This window comes from Phoca vitulina, unplaced genomic scaffold, assembly GCF_004348235.1.
Source record: "Phoca vitulina isolate PV1807 unplaced genomic scaffold, GSC_HSeal_1.0 scaffold15, whole genome shotgun sequence".
Taxonomy (NCBI): domain Eukaryota; kingdom Metazoa; phylum Chordata; class Mammalia; order Carnivora; family Phocidae; genus Phoca; species Phoca vitulina.
The window spans coordinates 24,837,592-24,859,749 of NW_022589718.1; the positions used below are offsets into that span (position 1 = coordinate 24,837,592).

The 22,158-nt window shown below is 37.6% G+C and overlaps 1 protein-coding gene across 1 annotated transcript; it reads left to right on the forward strand.

Moving 5' to 3' along the window:
• The first annotated feature begins 1,649 nt into the window (after positions 1-1,649).
• On the forward strand, positions 1,650-22,097 carry LRP2BP (LRP2 binding protein). The gene is made up of 10 exons (XM_032413645.1): positions 1,650-1,759; positions 2,372-2,457; positions 3,751-3,877; positions 4,590-4,702; positions 7,604-7,717; positions 13,210-13,352; positions 13,432-13,537; positions 14,655-14,878; positions 16,530-16,704; positions 19,240-22,097. The coding sequence occupies exons 2-10, from the start codon at positions 2,413-2,415 to the stop codon at positions 19,303-19,305; spliced, it is 1,113 nt and encodes a 370-aa protein (XP_032269536.1). The 5' UTR covers positions 1,650-1,759; positions 2,372-2,412; the 3' UTR covers positions 19,306-22,097.
• Positions 22,098-22,158: the final 61 nt, after the last annotated feature.

Below are 22,158 nucleotides of genomic sequence, written 5' to 3' on the forward strand. Positions count from 1 at the left end.
ATAATCAAAGATTATCAGCCTGGGTATAAAAAAGAATCAACAAATCTAAATGAAGCCTATTTAAAAGAGACACGCCTGACATATGAAGGACTACAACTCAACAAGACAAATGTCACAAAGGCAGATACTTAAGAGAAAACATGAATAGCTAAGAAACATGAAAAAGGAGCTTACGGGGAGAATAGGGAGTGTTTGGGTAGGGCAGCTGAAAGGGAGGGGGGAGGAGGAAGACTAAATGAGGAACCTACAGGAGACTTAAAGGTAATGTACCTTTTAAACATTAAATGGCAGGCAATGGATGTTAATCATATTGTTTTTCTCCATTCTTTACACATATATCTAAAAGTTATTTTGTATCTATTCAGTTTTTTAGTTTTTAATTTTTCAGTTTTTAAAAATTTAATAGAAGTCTTTCGGCATTATAATTAAGCCTTACGTAATGATTTCTCACTTGTAGTACTACAATCTAGTCTGTTCTAAACACTTGTCTCTTTCCCCTGGTTTTTCAAGTTTATCATTTATATTTATTTTCATTCTGATTCGAATCCCTGCTATGGCATAACCATAGAGGAGTCCCAGCCTGCCTGAATCTTAAAGAAATGCCCATTTAGCTTCATCTCGTCCTGCAATTCTATCTGCGCAACTCTGCTGTTAGAGAAGCAGCTATAACTTCCATCTCTGCCTCTATAGACTTCCCCTACTCTCAGATCATTCTATCCTTCCCGTCATCCAGCATTTTCAATAAGGCTATTCATCATTAGGCTAATTTTAGTCCTCTTACCAATGATGTAGTATTTATCAAAAAATTCATATCCTATACTGTACATACTCTCCCCAGTATACTGTGTCTAACATTTTATTGGAAGGAAAGTTATCCTTTATTATGACAACTTTAGAAAAATAGGAATAAAGTACCTCTTCCTCCATACATCTCTATTGCACTAGGTCAGGTTCCCTAGAAGCATAGTCTGAGCCAGGGATTTTTATTCAAGTGATGCACTGGGGGTGGGGGTGGTGGTACTCTCAGGAGAAAGGAAGTGAAAGAAGCACAATCTGGCAAGGAGGGAATGCTAAGTAGGAATGTGGGCTCAGATGGCAACTAGCTTCATTCTGATCTCACAGAGAACATATCACATTGCTGAGTTCATCTCACCTTGAGGCAAAGGGGTACCAAGAATTGTGCAGGGCCTGAGGTTTTACCCTACTTACAACTAAGAAGCTAGCCTGTTTCATAGATGTTGGCAGAACACACAAGACTCCTGGGTCAGAGATAAATGACTTTCTCACTCTTAGCAAAAGCAATAGCCAGTGTGTCAGCGTGATCCTGAAACTGGTTCTCTCAACCCCTAATTCCCAGGAGGTCATAATAAGGACCCATGGTGGATGCCCGTATACTCAGTAGGCTTCATTGTAAGAGAACAGAACTAAGCATTGGAGGAGGGGGCAGGATTTAGTACTTTTTAAAAAAAACAAGCCTGTTCTTTATCTGCGGGGAGATATTACCCTATCCCTCAAGGATACTCACTGCAAACATAACCCTGAGAAATGGCCCATGTAAAAAGCAGTCATGGCCTGTGTTCTTGACATACCCAGCAAGAATGTGCCAGAATGCTCAAGACTCATGGTAAATTGTGTCTCTCAATAGGAACTGTCCTTGCAAGTGCTCACGCCAGTGACCAGTCTCTAAGAAGGAGGGAGCAAAGTGTCCAGGACTGAGGGGACTCATGTTTGGCAGGGGACAAAGAAAGAAGGAACAGATGTGAGTCATTTTCAATTAACACTCACAGCAGCTGGAGATGGGGCTAGTAAAGAGGATCAGGGAAGGGCACCATCAACATCCACTACACCGACACTTCCCTTTAAAATTATGGATTTCCTTCAGATTCTGTATCATCATTTAATGTCTACAATTTTTATTAGAGAATTTTTAAAATTCACAGCATGTGATGCAAACAGTTGTCAAGTTTCAAATGATGATTTTATATCTAATCCCAAGATTTGACAGAAATAAACTCAAACTTTCCTTTTTAAAATCTTCTCATATCTCGTTTTCTAAAATTAAAAAGTTCTAGATTTGGGTGTATTCTCTTACAGGAGTCCTGCCATTTAGAAAAATCATATTAGTCTCAGTTTTTGGAGAACAGTATAGAATAATGATGAGGTGCAATGGTGCTGGGGTGTCCCAATTGTCCCACTTCCTAGCCCTGTGACCTTGGGCAAGTTACTTAACCTCCTCAGTGTCCTTATAGGTTAAAAGGGCCTCATAATAGCTCCTATCTCATAGTTTTGTAGGAGTTACTGCCTGTGAAGCACCTAGAACAAACCTGGCATTTAAGTAAGAGCTCAATCAACCTTTGCTTATGTTTTCTAGACCCTCTCCAACGCTTCTTTTAAACTTCAACAACAAAAACTATGTGCAGTATTGTAACCACAGAGAGCAACATGAATTCAAAGAAGGTAGGGTAGTGTTTCTTGACTTGCTTCATTTCCAGTGACCTTCTTGAATATGCCAAGTTTTTTCTTAGCCTTTTTGGATAAAATAGCACACAGGTTGATGTCTTCAGTATAATAAAAACTTCTATAACCAGTTTCTCAGTAAATTGATAATGCTATCCATATCATCCTATTTGAATTGGTTTGCTTCTAAATACTTTCCCTATTATTGCTTCACCCCAAAGCTCATTGGAAACTAAATTTTACATTCACTAATACAAACAAAAGGTTTTGGGAATCATAAAATCAAAAAATTTTATATATCTAGCAACAGACATTTGGAAATCCTCTAGTTCAAACTACTTATAGTCCAAACTAGAGATGAGGAAGTTGACTTTTTAGCAGATTAAATGGTTCTTCCAAAATGACAAAGATACTGCAGTGGTTTGTTTTTCTTTTTTCTCTCCCTGATATACTGAATTATTTCCCTTGTCTGCACTTCATTCTTCTTAATGAAGCAATTTATTGTCCAAAATAGTTTCACATAATAGTATAAATGCAGCTTTCCAATCACACTGAAGAACTCCTGAGTTCTTCTCTTCACCACCAATCAGGAACCTTTACTGGAAGCTTGTTCCTGATTGGTTAAAGTCAGCTGTAACAGTAGAATGCCAAGGAGTAAACAAACAAGCATAGCAACAACTGAGTTTGCTGTCTCACTACCCTCAGCCTGGGCCACCCTGGACTCCTTCATCCCAAATGCGGTGGCCTCTACATTTTATATGAAGGCTTTGATTTTCCATTCAACTGTGATCCATCTTATAACATGGCAAAACAATACAGACGGGAAGATAAAACTGAACAACACAACTAAAATAAAGTGTATTCCCAGGTAAAAGAGACAGATGTTTTAATTTGAAATGAATGAGTGTCATGAGCTTCAGTTACAAGGCAAAGTACCAGTGCACAAGAACTCTATGGGCAGGGTCCCCAATTCCTGCTAGTGGCAGGTATGGTAGGTGACATAAGCCACTGCAGATGTGAACTCACAGCCAGAGAGGACTTGCAAATGGCTCTCATCATTCATCCCATGCTGTGGAAGCAGACACGGAGGATGCTGTGCCTCTCGTAGCTACGGATGGCCCTGTTTCCTCAGAAAGAATGTGCACATCCCGGAGCTGGTAGTTTGCTGCCCTATCCCTAGGCAAATGCGGGGAGGTTGATTTTTATAACGAGTGCCAAGGGATAATGGAGTCTTTTTGCATTTTTTCTGGAGGAAGACATTTCTACTATCTTGTTTTTTATTCATGTTTACAGAATACACATTGTGGAAACAGGATGAAGTTGACCAGTGAGAAGTTGCCCAAGAACCCCTTTTATGCCTCTCTATTCCAGTATGGTGCTAAGAACCCAAAATTGTTCCAATGGAGGAAGGAAAAGACTGGTACAAATTCTGATAATATTCTCACTAAAAGTCAATTCTGTACACCAGAGAAAAAAAGACAAGAAATAGGAGTCTGAACTGCTGTCGAGGAAGTGGTTAACTTTACAGTCCTTTTTAGCTTTCCTGTAAGAATCTGAGAAATTGCTGCTCGTCTGGTAGCAAATCATCAGTGGAGAAGTCTCATAATTAGATTCCAATCCTGGTTTTACTCTTAGGACTTTAGGACACCCTTCTGGAAAAGAGAAGCCAGATGTCATTTCTATTAAAGAAAACAATGCCATACTTTACTTCAAAGTGGCATTTAAAGCTACCCTTTTGTTTCTATAGACTTACTAATACTAAATTGGGAATGGTTACTAGCTCATTTGGTTGGAGTAGTTCTAATTAAAGCTCAAATTAAGAATTTCACTAATCCACAGGGTAGCTTTGCGTAAAGAACTACACACAGACTGCATTGCTAGAGCTCCTGCCTCGTAGTAAACAGGGTTGGTTTGGGAACCAATCAACACATATTTTATGATTATACAAGGCACGGTGTTAGGTGCAGTGATCATGTTTTTCCCTTGAGCTAAGAAGGCCAGTTTTATGAATGAGAACTAGGAAGGAAACTAGTATAAACAGAGCCAGATGAGTTCTATATAATTCATGACTTCAAGAGAGGAAATTCGTATCGTATGAATAAAGATGGAATTCTTTACCTTTTAAAAACCAGATCGTTACAGCCATGCGAATTTGGTGGATAAGGCATTGCAGCTCTTGAAGGAAAGAATAAGAAGAGGGGATGCTATGGCATATTTCCTCCGAGGCCAACTATATTTTGAAGAGGTATCATTTCCTGCTTGTTTTCTTTTTAAAAAATTTATTTAAATTCAGTTTAATTAACATATAGTGTATTATTAGTTTCAGGGGTACAATTTAGTGATTCATCAGTTGCATAGAACACCCAATACTCATTACATCAAGTGCCCTCCTTAATGCCCATCACTCAATTACCCCCTTCCCCTCCAGTAACCCTCAATTTGTTCCCTAGAGTTAAGAGTCTCGGTTTGCCTCCCTCTCTGTTTTTATCTTATTTCATTTTTCCTGTTTTTCATATCATATAATGCTGTTGTTGGATCCTCATAGCAAAATTTCCCATAGAGTTTCTTACATTGTTATGCAGAGGGAATTCTGGTAAATTCCCTAGGCTTTGGTTGTGGCTTTAAGTACAAGATTAAGGAGATATTTGACCTTCCTCATAAAAGTCGTTCTAATGAGTCATTTATAGGAGTCATTCTGGTATATAATCCATTCTCATACTAGAAATTAAAAATATAATATACACTTATATATATATATAATTTTTATATTTTTGCCCCAAATAATATCATTTATAAAAATTTTTTCATATGAATAACAACTAAAGACCCTGATTCTTACCTAGTACTTAGAGGCTTTATATGTTCCTCTCTAGAGGTAGGAGGGAACTTCCCTCTTTCTCCACATTATGCTGAGGCATCCTGAGGGGCAGATGTAGGAGAAACTGTGCAAAGCATAGAATATATATAGCAGCAGTCCTTCATTGACCCCCACGGGGAGATGTGAAAATGGACCAACTGTCCCCAATCCCTTCACCACTCACTGACTATTTGGGCAGCTATTAACCTATATCCCACTTACTCTTAAATCTGATGGTGCCATCATTTCTTCTGGCAACAAATATTTGTTGAGGACTCATCATGCACCTGTCACCATGAGGCTAGCATAGGTTAAGAGAATGATCTCTCAGCTTTGGGCATCAGGTCAGGTATGATTCTTACTACTTGTTAACTGTGTAGCCTTGGACACAAAGACTTCAACTCTTAAGAGTTTCAGTTTCTTCATCTGTAAAAGGGGGGTGATAATGTGTGTTTCCTAGAGCTACTGTGAGGAGGTATTCATTGTAGAAATATTACTAACAGGGCCTGGCACCTAATAAGTGTTTTATAGGTGTTTACTATTATCATGCTAAGCTCAGACTCTATCGTGACAAGGGGACCAGAATGGTTCCCATTTCATGAAACTTACAGTCTGCTAGGGGAAAGGAAATAAATGAATACATCATTACAAATAAGGAGGAGTACTATGAGAGCCATTAACTGGGTACCATGATAGAGAATAACTTAGGGAGAGGGTGGAAAGACCTGTGGTTGAAACTAATTTGAAGAAAAGGCAACGAGCAGGGCACACAGCCCGGTGCAAGTGCATTCCAGGCAGAGGGGAGAAAATGCAATGTTTCAGAGATGAGGGGGAGCTCTGTGAGCTCTAGGAATTGAGACTAATGTGGTAATAAGCAAGGCAGAGAATGGCTTTAGATGAGCTTTGTTTAAATTGTAGTAAGAAGATATTCAAGGGTTTTGAGTCCGTGATGAACAGATTAGAAGGCAAGCATGGAACCAAGACCAGTTTAGGGGAGAAATCATACTACTTTAGGCAAGAGAGGATGCTTGCTGGTATTGATCAGAGTGGCAGCAGTGGAAGCTGGTCCTGGATTTATTTTGGAGACACAAATAAGAGCATCATGGGCTGAAAAATAGAGGAGTGGGGAGGGTGAATTTTGAGAGGACAATCAATAGTTCAGGTTTTATACATATTGTGTTTCGGATGTCCATTAGTCATCCAAGTAGACAGGTTTCAAAGTAGAAACTTAGCCATTAAGAGTCTAGATCTCTAAAGAGAAGTCTGGGTTGAAAGTATGTATTTGAGATTTTCCAGCATGTAGATTGTATTGAAAATCATGAAAACTAACAGGACCTCCTTTCTCTTCCTTCCTAGAGCGTATTCTAACTTTTCCAGCTCTCTCACATCTAGCCAAACATTAGCCAGAAAGGAGAATGAGTCTTAACAGCTAGGTCATTAACTCATTATTATGTGTTCTTTAAAATTAATATTTCTTAGTATTTTGGTGCAGTTTTTATTAGTTTTATCAATTTGTTGATTCATTATAGTTTATGAAAAAAGGAATTCAGGTGCTTTTGTGTCTTCCAGAAGTTGTTTTTCTCTGGTCTGCTCTTCCTAAGTAATAACCTTCCAGCTCAATAACAGACTTTCTTTCCACGATCACAAAGGATTCAGTCTTCAGTGCAAGGCATTTTCCCTGGTGGATTAAGATATAAGCCCCATTAGTCCTTCACACCTTAGCATCAGATCATAGAACTGCTAAGGAGCCTTAAAATATGTAGGTTTCTATAGGAAGTAGGGGAGAAAGATAATTTTAGAGAATCACATTTGTTTTTCCATGTCTTCTCCCTAGCTGGAGAACTGCAACCCTGGAGGACACGAGCCATCATAATAGTGGATATTTAATAATAATGGATATCCTGATGTCCACATTTTCTCTGATGCTCTGGCCCCAACTCTGAAGTTTCTCAAACTCCAGGAGTGGCTGGGGGATATAGCAGGATGGATTGAGCAGAAGGCTGGGCTATCATTTTAGGAGAAGTTTGGCAATATCCAAAAGTACGAGTGAAAGCAAAAGAGAGTCTCGCCCATATTTTTCCTGGTCACTTCCTTCAGTTGCCATATTCAGGTCTATTTTATTGATTTTATAGTATGTTGACTGTTGTCAATGCCATACTTGCAAATTCCATAAATTTGTTGTCTTTTGTTATATTTGGTGCTCCTAGCTAGATTTAGGTGGGAATTAAGTATTTGGGATTACTTTGAGGTAATAATAAAAATAATTCAATATTTCCTGGGAGCTTTTAGGGATGGTATGAAGAAGCATTAGAACAGTTTGAAGAAATCAAGGAAAAAGACCATCAAGCAACTTACCAGCTAGGAGTAATGTATTATGACGGGCTGGGGACACCTACAGACGCTGTAAGTTACTGTTTTGTTCACAGTGTTTAAGATCTCATTGTTAATGGATTATTTGATAGAATTAAAATTATTTATATTTTAATAATATATTTCTATACTTATATTTTAATAGTATCTGTCCTTTTAGCGTTTAAAGGATAGCAGTAGTCATTTTTACATTTATGTGAAAAACAAAATTTCTTTTTGCCACCTCCTTGCTACCATTGACTGTCAATAACACTTTTGTTTTAAAATGTTTTCCTTTATTTTTAAAAATTATTCCAAAGAGGGGAGGGGGGGATGGGTGAGCCTGGTGATGGGTATTAAAGGGGGCACGTACTGAATGGAGCACTGGGTGTTATACGCAAACAATGAATCATGGAACACTACAGCAAAAACTGATGATGTAATATATGGTGACTAACATAATAAAAAAAAAATTATTCCAAAGCTACATGAACATGGAAAAAAGTTAGAAAATAAGCAAAAATAGGATCACCAAATTCTGCTATCAAATATAAACCTGGTTATTATTTTAAAGTATATTCTTCCATGTACTGCTCCATGCAAATTATATATATATCTGTATATATATATATGTGTGTGTATGTATATATGTGTATGTATACATTTTTTCAATGTAGGACCATACTATAATGTTTTTTAATATCCTTTTTCACCTAACAATGTATTTTGAATGTCCTTCTCCTTGTCAATAAATATAATCTATACTATCATTTTAATACCTGCATAATTAATATTTATATAATAATATAATAATTAATATTTCTAGGCCTCATTTATCTGTGCATGTTTGAAGATAAAAGAAAGAATAAACTAAGCTATGAGGTTTGGAGATCAGTATTACAATTTTTTCTATTCTTTAGGGGCTTTATTTTTTATTTATTTATTTTTTTTGGTCTCATCTTACAAGGAAATTTCACACACTATCAAATAAGAATTGGGAATTTACTTTTAAATTTTTCAAAGATGTTCAGAAGTTTGTTTCTCTGTGTTCACTAGCAAAGCTGCTCTTTCCATAATGGTCTATTAACAATTTGTGAAAAGTCGTAGGCTTTCAAATCTTCACTGCTTACAAGCAGTATGATCTTGGGGAAATTATTTCTGGGCTCTAGTTTCCTCATTTGTAAAATGAGGATAAATAAGCCTAAGTTAGAGATACATCTGCCATTTCCCTGCACCCCTGGCCATGGCCATCCTGGATAATTGATCACGGCCCCCTTTCTAGCTGTATCCAGACATAGCAGAATTTTAATCAATATACAGCTTTAAGGTGACATTACCAATTCAATCCACTGGAGGCAGCATACAAAATAAAACCCATTCACCTAACTCACAGGTTGTCAACGAGATTGAACAACATGTAAAGTAACAGAAGGCACTAGCATCCAGTGTCTTCCTTCCTGACTTTATGTTGTATTAAGTTAACAATGGGGACTACACTTTAATTCCTGAAATTCTTAATTTGTACTCTTTTATAATCATAGCATATGAAATAAATGATGAAAAAATGAATATTTCCATTAAATACAAGGTATTTTATTTTAACCTATTTATAGCTTAGCCTGTTAAAAGCATAATAACATGTAGAATGCAGGACTACATTGCCCTTACCGTGAATTGAACACAGTTGACCATACCCTTCTTGAAACATCTTCCTCTCGGTGTCTAAGATTCTCTCCCATGCTTTATAAGCCTCTTTCCATCAGCTTCTATTGTTTGGGGTTTTTGTTGTTGTTTTTTAAGATTTTATTTATTTGACAGAGAGAGAGACAGAGCACAAGCTGGGGGAGTGGCAGGCAGAGGGAGAAGCAGGCTTCCCGTGGAGCAGGGAGGGAGCCCAATGCGGCGCTTGTTCCTAGGACCCTGGGATCATGACCTGAGCCGAAGGCAGACGCTTAACTGGCTGAGCCACCCAGGCGCACCAATCTTCTATGTTTGGAATATAATTTTCCCTGTTCACCTCTTCATAGCTGCCCCTCTGTCCTTTGCTAGGTGCTTCTCTTCTACATGTTGAAGTGTGTCAGAACCTAGGCCCCTGCTGCCCCCCTTTACTCTCTCAGCTCATCCAGCCCCACGGCTAACATTACCTATACTTTTAAAAGACTTCCAAATTGTCTTCACCCCAGAACCTCATGCTGAGATCCATACTGCCAACTGCCTATCTCTCCCTTGATGTTTAGTAAGCATCTCCTGGTCCCTTTGAGTCCACATCTAGTTCACCTACAAATCCGATGCTCAAAACACACACAGATCCTACTACTTAAGGCAGCGGAGTTTCTTTGTGCACTGGTACCATTCACTGGGGTCACTGTCATCATTGGAATTGGCCTAAAGGACACAAAAGCAGCGAAAAAAATATGTCTCTATTTTTTGCGCTATGAGCACCTACCCTTACCATCCCCAAGGTACGTGCTTACTCCTGTGACTTATGCAGCTCTGGTTTAGTTGGATTCATTGTATTATTCACTCACTCTTTTGTTCCACAAACATTTAGGAGGCAGGAACAGTCTGAGATGCTGGGGAAGCAAAGATAAGTATGAGAAGGAACGCATAGTCTGAGAACAACTATGAGTGCTGTTGTGAGTACTGGACTGAGACAGACACGCGTACTGGGCACAAATGGGGAGGGGGGCGCGGGGGAGTTTTCACAGAACAGCTGACATGGGCTGACTCAGGAGACAAGAACAGCATATAAGGTCAGGAATGGCATTCCAATGGAGGTAACAACATGAGCAACGTTAGGAAACCTCCTTCGGTAGCCTGGACCCGACTTCCTCAGCCATCTCTGCACACTTCAGTATACTAACTGAACTAGTCTTTTGGGTTTGTTTTTTTTTAAGATTTATTTATTTGAAAGAGAGAAAGAGCACATAAGAGACATCATAAGCATAAGGGGCAGAGGGAGAGGGAGGAGCAGACTCCTCGCTGAGCAGAGACCCTGGGATCATGACCTTAACCTACTGAGCCACCCAGGCACCCCATGTAAATGGAGTTTCTTAATTTCTCTGCTGTTTTGTTGTTAGTGTATAGACATACTACTAATTTCTGAGTATTAATTTTATATCCTGCAACTTTACTGACTTCATTTATTACTTCCAGTAGTTTTCTGTGGAGTCTTTAGGATTTTCTACATATAGTATCATGTCATCTGTAAATAGTGACAGTTTAACTTATTTACGAAATGAATATTTCTTTTTCTTGTCTGATTGCTGTGGCTAGGACTTCCAGTATTATGTTGAATAAAAGTGGTGACAGTGGACATCCTTGTCTTGTTCCCGATCTTAGGGGAAAAGTTCTCAGTTTTTCACCAGCGAGTAAGATGTTAGCTGTGGGTTTTTCATATACGGCCTTTATTGTGGTGAGGTATGCTTCCTCTAAACCTACTTTGTTGAGAGTTTTTATCATGAATGGATTTTGAATTTTATCAGATGCTTTTTCTGCATCTATTGAGATGATCATATGATTTGTATCTCTTGTTTTGTTGATGTGGTGTATTACATTGATTTGTGAATATTGAACCATCCCTGGAATAAATCCCACTTGATTTGATGTATTGGTGGATTCCGTTTGCTAATATTTTGTTGAGGATTTTTGCATCTATGTTCATCAGGAATATTAGCCTGCAGTTTTCTTTTTTTGTGGTGTCTTTGTCTGGTTTTGGTATCAGGTTAATGCTAGCTTCATAGATGTATATGGAACCTTTCCTTCCTCTTCTATTTTTTGGAATAGTTTGAAGAGAATAGGTGTTAACTCTTCTTTAAATGTTCGGTAGAATTTACCTGTAAAGCCATCTGTTCCTGGACTTTTTTGTTAGTGTTGATTACTGATTAAATTTCATTACTAGTAATCCATCTGTTCAGATTTTTTATTTCTTCTTGATTCAGTTTCAGAAGATTGTATGTTTCTAGGAATTAATCCATTTCTTCAAGGTTGTTCAATTTGTTGCCATATGTTTATCTTTTCAAAGAGCTAGCTCTTGGTTTCATTGACATTTTTCTCAGTCCATCATTTATTTCTGCTCTGATCTTAATTATTTCCTTCCTTCTACATACCTTGGGCTTTGTTCTTCTTTTTCTAGTTCCTTTAGGTGTAAGGTTAGATCGTTTATTTGAGCTTTTTCTTGTTTCTTGAGGTAGGCCTGCATTGTTACATATTTTCCTCTTAGAACTGCCTTTGCTGCATCCCAATATTTGGGAATGTTGTGTTTTCATTTTCATTTGTCTCCACATCTTTTGTTGATTTCTTCTTTGCTTTGTTGACCCATGGTTTTTCAGTATCATGTTGTTTAACCTCCATGTGTTCCCCCCTTTTTTTCTTGTGATTTATTTCTAGTTTCATTCTTTTGTAGTCAGAAAAGATGCACTAATTATATAGTTGTTCTCTGTATATGATGTGTCATTTTTCTCTGGCTGCTTGCAAGATTTCTTTGGCTTTCAGCAGTTTGACTATGATATATGCCTGAAAGCTACTTTGTTTATCCAGCCTGGGGTTCACTGAACTTCATGGATCCCTTCCATTTGCAGTTTTTAAGAGGAATCTCTCCTCCAACTTGTGTGTGGTCTGGTAAACTTCCAGTGTCTTTAAAAAGTTGGGGTTTTTTTGGGAACCTACTTTAAAAAGTTGGTTATTTTTTAATGTTTGCTCCAGATTTAGACATTGCTATCTGTGGAAGGATTTACACAATCACATCACTTGACTACCAGTAAGCTCCCTCTTAGGTTTGGGGAAAAAAGGCAGATACCCATGTCACACATTCACAAAAATAAATCTTTATAAATTGGGACTCAGTAGAAGGCAAACACCTTTATCTTCTATTATTGTGGTGTTCGGCCAGCAACAGAACTTGGGAGAGAGCAGTGAAGGATAAAAGCTAGAATGTAGTATATAGAAAATGTTTGATGGTCAAACGTTTTCTTCTTTGGAGTGATGTCTGAAAGTTTGTGTCTGATGGATTTTTTGGAGGGGGCAATGTCTTCTGTGTGCTCTTTGTGACTATGCAGATGTCCTATGAAGATTAGCATATTGGGTATAAATTATCACTGAGCATACTTGGTGTGCTCGAAGAGAGAAAACAGTGTTTGCAGCTCACAAATGTACTCTAATTATAAATGTGGAAGAAGTTACAGCTATTCAAATATTTTGATAAGTTCTAAAAACTATGCCCATGCAGAATAAGGGCTATAAGGTCAGAGGGAGGAGAGAAGAAAAGAAACCATATTGAAACATAATGCAACTCTGGAAGCTATAAAATGAGGGAAACGCCTTATATCCTGGAGCTCTGGGAATGCCTCCTCAGGAGATGTATCCCCCCCACCCCCTTCCTTTCCAGCTCTGCAGACTAAAGCACAACCATCCTGTCTGGGCACAAAGTCCTGACATCAAACATCATGTCAGAGGGTGAACACTTTAAAATATTATTGGGAGAAAGAATTTAGTTTGGGTAAAACTAAAAACTAGGGTTTTTTGTTTGTTCTTTTCCTTTGTGGAAGGAAAAAGGAGTGGAATACATGAAGAAAATTGTTGATTCTCCATGTCCCAAAGCAAGACACTTAAAATTTGCAGCTGCCTACAACCTTGGAAGAGCTTATTATGAAGGGAAAGGCGTCAAACGATCAGATGAGGAAGCTGAAAGGTAGTGTTACCTGAGAACAAGATTTTTTTTAAATCAAATGCTGACACAAAGAATAACTTGCCTTGCCTTTCTTTTTTAGACTGTGGCTTTTTGCTGCAGACAATGGAAATCCAAAAGCTAGTGTGAAGGCTCAAAGTATCCTAGGATTGTATTATTCAACAAAAGAGCCTAAAGACTTAGAAAAGGTAACACTGATCTGTTTTTAATGTTAGCACCACATGTAGATTAATATTTCACTATTTCTTTTTTGAATGGAGGGTGGTGAAGAATGAGTATTTAGTTTTAAAGATCTCTTATAATTCTTTAAAATGTAAAGGAAGTTCACATTTTAGGATCTCAAAGCTCCTAAAAGCTTTATTCGTCTCCACCTCTACCAAAGGAGTCCACAGATGTTGAGAGCATTTTGAATGCTATAAAAAGCCACACATACAAAATATTATTATACCATGAAAACTGAGAGTCCTGAAATATAGCCCAAATCCTTTTACATGTGAATAAATTAAAATTAATTTGTTCTGAGAACGTAACGATGCCTAATAAGTAAAATACACACACAACACACACACACACACACACACACAAACATAGTAACAAATTAAATCCATTTAGGATTTTTACAGAAATATAATCTCTTTAATCATCAATGACTGAGGCATTTTCCAAGAAATCCAATAGGGAGAAGGAAATGTAGAGCGAAGTCCTACTTGTAGGAGGCATTAAACTTACAAGAAACACATAGCAACCAAGACCCTCTTTGGATAACTGAGCAGCCACTTGGAAATAATTTTTTGAACTAATTCAAGTTCATTGTAGTTGCATATTGAGCAAATGTGCTTGTGACCACATGCAGTTTTTAACCTGGTGGCCTCTGATCTCGATTGGCGCCATCTCTGAGATCCCCCTGGAGCTGACTGTCCCTCAGCATCAGCAGCTCTCCTCTCCCGGGTATGCCTCATTGCTGGTGTGTCTCAAAGCCTAGCAGACACTTACTTCCTACTTCCCACCCTCCCGATCCTTCCTCTGGAAAAATGTAAAAATCTTGGATCCTGAGACAGCTGAACTGTCTAGACTGTGACCTAACCTACATTGTAGGTAGAAAACAGGTGGGCTCACCCTAGCACTCTCTTCTAGGTATGTGAAATTGGTGCTAACCTGAAATACACTCAAGGTGCTAGAACTATTTCCTAGAGATTAATTAATTAATAGTACTATCTTGTAATGAGAGATTTTTTTTCTTTCCAGTATTCCCTTATAATTCTGCCTGGTGAATAATAAATAAGATGAAATTGTGTTTTTTCTTAGGCATTTTATTGGCACTCGGAAGCATGTGGCAATGGAAATCTGGAGTCCCAGGGTGCACTTGGACTAATGTATTTTTATGGACAAGGCATCCGCCAGGATACTGAAGCCGCCTTGCAGTGCTTACGGGAAGCAGCAGAACGTGGAAATGTCTATGCTCAAGGGAATCTCGTGGAGTATTACTATAAGATGAAATTTTTTACTAAGTGTGTTACATTTTCCAAAAGGTAAATAAGCCGGATGGAAGTATTTACAACACCTCCTACTAGATGTTCTATGCCAGGTCTGTTCGATAGAACTTGCTGCAATACTGAAAAGGATGGCTACTGAGCACTGGGAATGAGGCTCGTGCCACTGAGGCTCCAACTGTTATGTTTCATTGGATTTTAATTAATTTAAGTAGCCATTTGTAGCTAGTGGCTACCATATTGAATAGTGTATTTCTATGCCATCAGTTCAGGATTTCTATTTGCTCTATATGCCAGCTGAGTGATCTTAATCAAGTTTAACTTTTTGGGGCATCGATTTCCTTTTTCATAAAGAACAACATGCTTCCATAGCATTATAAAAATAGTGTATATAAAGTACTTAACGGGGCGCCTGGGTGGCTCAGTCATTAAGCATCTGCCTTCGGCTCAGGTCATGATCCCAGGGTCCTGGGATCGAGCTCCACATCGGGCTCCCTGCTCGGCGGGAAGCCTGCTTCTCCCTCTCCCACTCCCCCTGCTTGTGTTCCCTCTCTCGCTGTGTCTCTCTCTCTGCCAAATAAATAAATAAAATCTTTAAAAAAAAAATAAAGTACTTAACATAGTTTAGCATATCAGAAATGCTTATTAAATGTTTTAATTTCTTCCTAGACTCTTCAGCCACATGTTCTATAACTGCACAATTGCAAGACAGCTTGATAAAGATTGTAAAATGAGCATAATGGTTAAAAGACATGAACATTAACATCTTATAAAATATATGGAGATTTCTCTTCTCTGAGCCCATGTACTTTCCTACATTTATTTGCTCATAACTTACAAAAGCAACATACCAGGAAAAACAAATGTGGATGTCCTCTTGAGAGGCTCTAAGGCCATGCTAGTGTGTTTCCCTCCCAATAATGCATGACGGAGCCGCCTCCTGGCCCCCCTCTTCTTCGCTAGCCCAGGGTGGCGCAGCCGTCTACAATGTAGGATGGAAGAGCCTGGTTCCACCCTCCGTCCCCCAATGTCATGGCCACTTAAAAGTGTGATTCCCCAAAGACCCAAATCTCCAAGTAGCCATCTGGTGAACACCAAGACTTTAAACAGTTCTTAAGATCTTTCAGACTTCCCATTATTATGCACATTCCTGTTCCCCATAATATTACGGGTAGATCTCATTCTCATACAGCTCTCCATACTTGTGTGGGGGTGATAAAGGAGGACTTCTTTGTATCGCCCATTTTTTAACAAAGATGGACGTGTTAGTTATTTAATGTGTTTTCTGATCCTATGTGACTTAAGTGCAAATTTCAGGTCAATGTTTGAATAAATGATCCAAAGAAATAGAAAATGCTTTTCTCCCCATTGTTTAAATCTGCAAAGTGATATTAAGCTTAAAATATTAATATGACAAGAAAAAAAAGAAACCTTTTTGTTTTCTAGTGGTTATTAAGCCTGACAAGTATTACCACAGAGAAGCTGTGACGTAACCACTCTGGTAGTTCGTCTTCTCCTGGTTTTTAACTGTTATATTTACCCTTCACCATATAACAAACAACTTAGTCCTCAAACGGGGAGAAATAAGGAAATCCCTTTGGGCACAAGGACAATCTCTGAACGTGTCATTTGTAAATATGTAAACCAAAACAATGTCCTTTTTAATTTCAACAATTAAACATCACAACAGGATTGCTGACTACGATGAGGTTCATGACATCCCCCTGATAGCCCAGGTCACGGACTGTCTCCCGGAATTCATCATCAGGGGCATGGCCATGGCATCTTTCTACCATGCCCGATGCCTTCAGCTTGGCTTGGGTATCACAAAGGATGAAGCAACAGCTAAACACTACTATTCTAAAGTAAGTAAGTCTGAAAATCTATATAAATGGACCCAAATAGAAATTTCTGAGCTTTTAGTTAAGACTTGAACATCTTTATAGATTAGTATTTTTTTTTCCCTACTTAACTATTGTGCAGATAACCTGTCTAGGAGAGGTTGTCAGACACATGGATTGTTTGCAGACAATTCTGCCAGATTCTTTTTATTTTAAGATTTTATTTATTTATTTGACAGAGAGAGAGAGAGCACAAGTAGGCAGAGCACAGAGGGAGAGGGAGAAGCAGGCTCTCCACTGAGCAGGGAGCCCGACGAGGGACTCAATCCCAGAACCCTGGGATCATGATGAGCCGAAGGCAGACGCTTAACCGAGTGAGCCACCCAGGCGCCCCTATTCTGCCAGATTCTTATTAGCATAATTAAACTGAGATGATAAAAGTCCCATTTTGATGCAAATTATTCCCTCTCACTCTGCTACTCTACAGCCTAAGGCCCAGCACCAAGACCTTAAAGCCAGAATGTCCATGTCTTCTTCCACCCAGAAGTGTTGAATCTATTCTCATTCTAGTACCTTAATGAAATATAGTTTTTCTAAAAATATTATGTATGACATCTACCACACTTAGGAGGAATATTCATTCATGAGTTTGGTGTAATCAGCTGAAGTAAGACTTTTCATGTTTCAATTCATGTGCTTTAGATTCCAAATGAATTTCACTTCTAAAATCACGCAACTTAAAAAGTGGGGAAAGGGGGAATCATTATGAATAGTAACTGCAAGTAAAGTTTTAAAAAAATAAATACAATAAAAACTGTGCATGCCTTAGGTCCATGACACCATGAAATCCAAACTACAATTATGTCTTCTTAAAATTTATAAAGCAATTCGTGGGTACACAAGCTGTTTAGCTGGAGCAGGGGAACAAGGGAAGGTACAGTTTTCTAAGTCCTTTGCCTGAATCTGACCATAGTACCCAAGTGGTTCCCAAACTTGTCTACATTAAAATCACCTGGGGAGGGGCGCCTTGGTGGCTCAGTGGGTTAAGCATCTGCCTTTGCCTCAGATCATGATCCTGGGTCCTGGGATCACCCCGGTTCCCTGCTCAGCAGGGAGTCTGCTCCTCCTTCTCCCTCTTCCCCCCACCCCCTGCTGGTGCTCTTTCTTGCTCTCTCTCTCAAAAAAAGTAAAATCTTTTAAAAATTAAAAAATAAAATAAAATAAAATAAAATAAAATCACCTGGGGATCTTTTAAAAATTCCCAAGCCCAGGTCTTATTTCGGAACAATCAAATCATGAGCTTTCCAGGGGACTCCAATGTGCGGGCAACTTTGGAAACCCTAAATTGTTTAAAATTAAAATTTCCAGAGCATTAAGCCCATATCAACACATAAATATGGGAACACAGTATACAAATACAACTGATGTTTGAGAGATTTACCACTACACCATTCTACCAGTAAGAAAAACAGCTGTCTTTAACTTTTTAAAAAATCTAAATGCTCTATATTATACCAATTTCCAATCCAAGTCAATTTCAGATTCTGTGCTATCCATCATGGCCTTTCTAAATAAATATAAGCAGAGAAAATTCTGGGTCAAAAATATTCTGAAATGTGGTATATATTCATCCCAAATAAAACAGCCAAACAAACAGACTGTAATCTTAAAACTATTTTCCACATTGTAGGAGATAATATCCTCATTACTCAATTTTGGCCATTGTATTTTACAGAGGATGCTTTTAAAAATGTAGAGAATTCAAAAGTAGCACGCCAGTGGAGGATCTGGAATCCTGTATATGAGGCGACTGCCAACTACTTTGCCTCTCAGGGTCTCCACGAAACCAGCTTCATATATTCTCCTAGGACCCCTTCATTGATTCTAAAGTACACAGAGGGAAATTTTAGCTTAGTATAAAGAAAAATCTTCTAATACAACTGCTCGGGAAATAAACAAAAACAACACTTTTTCCTATAAGATGGCAACTTAGCAACCAAGCAACTATCTAGTGACCAACTGTCATGGGTCTTGAAGGGACAACTACTACATGGAGTCAGGTGTGGATGAGATAACCTCCAATGTCTCCTCCAAGTTCTTGACATTCTATGCAGTTATATTCACTATTACTTCTTGCTATTTACTTTATCATAATAAAATGTTATTTTAAAATAAAATTGTCATAGTTGCTGCTATTCATATAATAAGATAATAGCAAGTTTGAGACCAAATGCCAGTGTTTTCCATGTTATTTATTTTAATAATTCATAACCCAGAACACTATCATCAGTGTGTAAATTCCCTTTATCCTTTGGCACTGATAAAGTTTTCTCTTTCATGTGACAGTAACATGGTTATTTTCAGTGTGATCTTTTTTGCATAGGCTAATTTGAACTTCCTTTATCAAGAAATCAAAATAGAAATGTGTCATAACTAAGACATTCCCTTGAAATTCATTGTAGTTCTTAAAAACAAACCAAAGCCTTTTTTTAAAGTTTTAGTAAGACCTAACAATTCAAAATGTATCTAAATAACGGACTCTTTATCTTTGACTTTCAGGCTTGTCGTCTGAATGCTGCATTGGCAGATGAACTTCACTGTTTACTTATTCGTCAAAGAATTTAGACCATAATGCATTTCAACAAAGATCATCAACCCTAACACCTCAGAATGTGTGTATTTTTATAGGAGCTATGTTTTGTTATCTTCTGAATCCCAAGTTACATTATCCTGGGTATTTTACTGATGACATGTTACCTTCGTTCTTAAATCTCTAATTTTGCAACTTGAAACCTAGCTATAGGATCAGATTCCAAAAAGAGCCCTTAAAGATCCAGCTCTTAGCTTACAAACTGGCCTAGATCACCTCAAATACGGAAAACCATTCCACAAAGCAAATACCTTTTTCTTTTCTTTAAATAGAGTGTCTAAAAGACTCAGTGCAGTCTTAGCTGTAATTCCTTCAGAAATATAAATGCTACAAACATAAAAAACACCACTTTCAAGTTTAATTCCTTAAATTCCTTTCACCCTTAGTTTTGTGAATTTTGGATAGATTATTAATTTTTTCTTTCATTTTGTGGTTCCTTTATTTGTTGTGTTCACTTGTTCACAAAAGTAATAAATAAAAAAATTTAAATAAACTTTCAAATAATGTTTTTAAATAAATTCATGTAGCATTTATACTTCTGAAGAAATTAAAACTAAGACTGCACTAAGTCTTTTGGGACATCTTGTATTCTTAAGAGAGATTCTTATAGGTAATTGGTTAACTTATTATAAACTTCAAAAAAAGTAGGTTTAAGAATTTGCTTAGAATCTTGCCTCTCCACATCTCCCCTTAGAGATCTTAATGAGTAAAATCACTGCTATATTCCTGATAAGATAATCAGTTAAGCAAGATGTTTCTTTATGATTAGGCTCATTTTCTAGATTTAAAAAACCTTAGATGCATTTCAAAGCAAGATAAAATATGAAAAAAATCTCAATTAAATCATCTATCAATATAAGAACCATAACTGAATATGCTAAAAATTTAATTAGCGAGCGGCTCCTTATATTAATGAGACCTATGAAGATAAAAGTTGATAATATAAATCATAGGATCCAGATGGACAAGATAGTATAGCAGTGTACTTCTGTCAAACAGATACACTGGAAACAATGTCTTAAAGATACCTTCACAACACCTTCTCTGTGGACATATCTAAGCTGATGTGGCTTTATTTTATAAATCACAATCATCTTTTCCAAAAGAGGATCTAAACAAGATCTCATCTTAGTATAATTAATACGCGTGTACCAGTCACTAAAGAAGTTTTTGTATGGCAGAAAATTACTTGTTCTTGTTTTGTGCTCTGGTTTTTCTATATTACTTGAACTTCATTTTGTCTCTATTATAAAGGAAAGCAATTTCCGTAGACTTAGATCTGTGTGATACCCTCAAAGGATCACATACTTCTCCCTTAAATCTCTTAAGACATATAAACTTAAACCATCCCTGAAAACTAATCCTTTTCTTTTAAAACCTCTCCTCAAGACTCTCTATTCTCCCCCACTTAAATGGTTCAATATATCAAGTCCATGACTAAGATTTCATAATACCTAGCTTAAATCTCCTTCTACAATATAAACCCGCTTGCTTCACTCTTGTTCTCTTAATACCATCCATATATAATATTCCTTCAACCATTTGACGATCTAAATTGCCAGCCAGTATTCTTTTCTCCACATTGAATCCAGTCCCGTAAGCTTTTAGGAATCCTAAAATAGGAACATAATAAGGCGGTGCTTGTTGGCTTTAACTGCACACTAAATAGATGTCTTTCTTCATCCCAAAGTCAAGCCCACGTTTGTAACTGCCATTAAAACATAGGTCTGAGAAATCCCAGATGTAGGAATTTGACAGGTGTCGTATGTGCTGATACACTACGCTTAACTGTCTTCAGTGAATCCAACATAAAATTTAAAATTCCAGTTTACTGTAGTTACCATAAAGCTGGTACTTGTGGCTGTTATCTCATGAAAAAGTTAAAATTTATCTTAAAGAAAGACTGAGGGCTCAAAATAGTTATTTTTCTCATGTGCAATATAAACTTTTAACAGCTATGGTTTAATTGCGCGTAAGGTAGACATTACCAGTAACTGTGTTAGGATGAGTTCCCAGGGTTCGGTGATCTCACGTTGCTTCTCTTATCTGAATGTGTCTTTTCGACATCCCTTTGAAGGATGATTCTTACTCATATAAACAGCCAACTTTGTTGTTATTTTATTTTCCTGAAGTGTCAAATATCATCCTGGTTTGAAAAAAGGATCAAAGAGCTGTGACTAAAAGAATCCCAAAGATAAAATTTGGTTTACTAATTTTCAGTCGTTTACCTTTCAGAACTTACATTCCACATCAAGGACTTGGCAGGTAGATCTAGCAATGCCATAATCAATACCACTTTAGTACAGATACAATATTGTTCTTTCATGGCTTTCAGACTGAATTTTTGCCTATTAGTTTTGCTTTCAATGTTCCTGGGGGGCGGCAGTTACAGAAGGGAAAGTGTTTTATTATCACTGCATAATAGATGGTGAAAACTGATTGACTTGTTCATGGCCCCACTATTAATAACAAAACGACACTTGTAGCCTGGATCTCACCCAACACCCCGAGGAGTCCACAAGACTTGATGATAAATCAAGTCCCTCGTGTCCCTGAAGTAACTTCCCACCTGTGTTTCCCTATCTCATTGCTGCCCATCCTTCAAAGTTCAGCTCCTATCCCACTCTCCCAACACATCATTTCAAGCACGAATTTGGCTCTTCTCATTCACACTAAAAATCGTATTTTTCACATATTCATTCTGTGTCTGGAGAAAGGCAGCCAGTTTTGTACTTCCTTGCAGAAGTATTTATGTACATAGTGCTTTTTACCAAAAAAAAAATGGTATTTGATAAATATTTGAACTGCCCAAAGTGTTTCAACCCCGT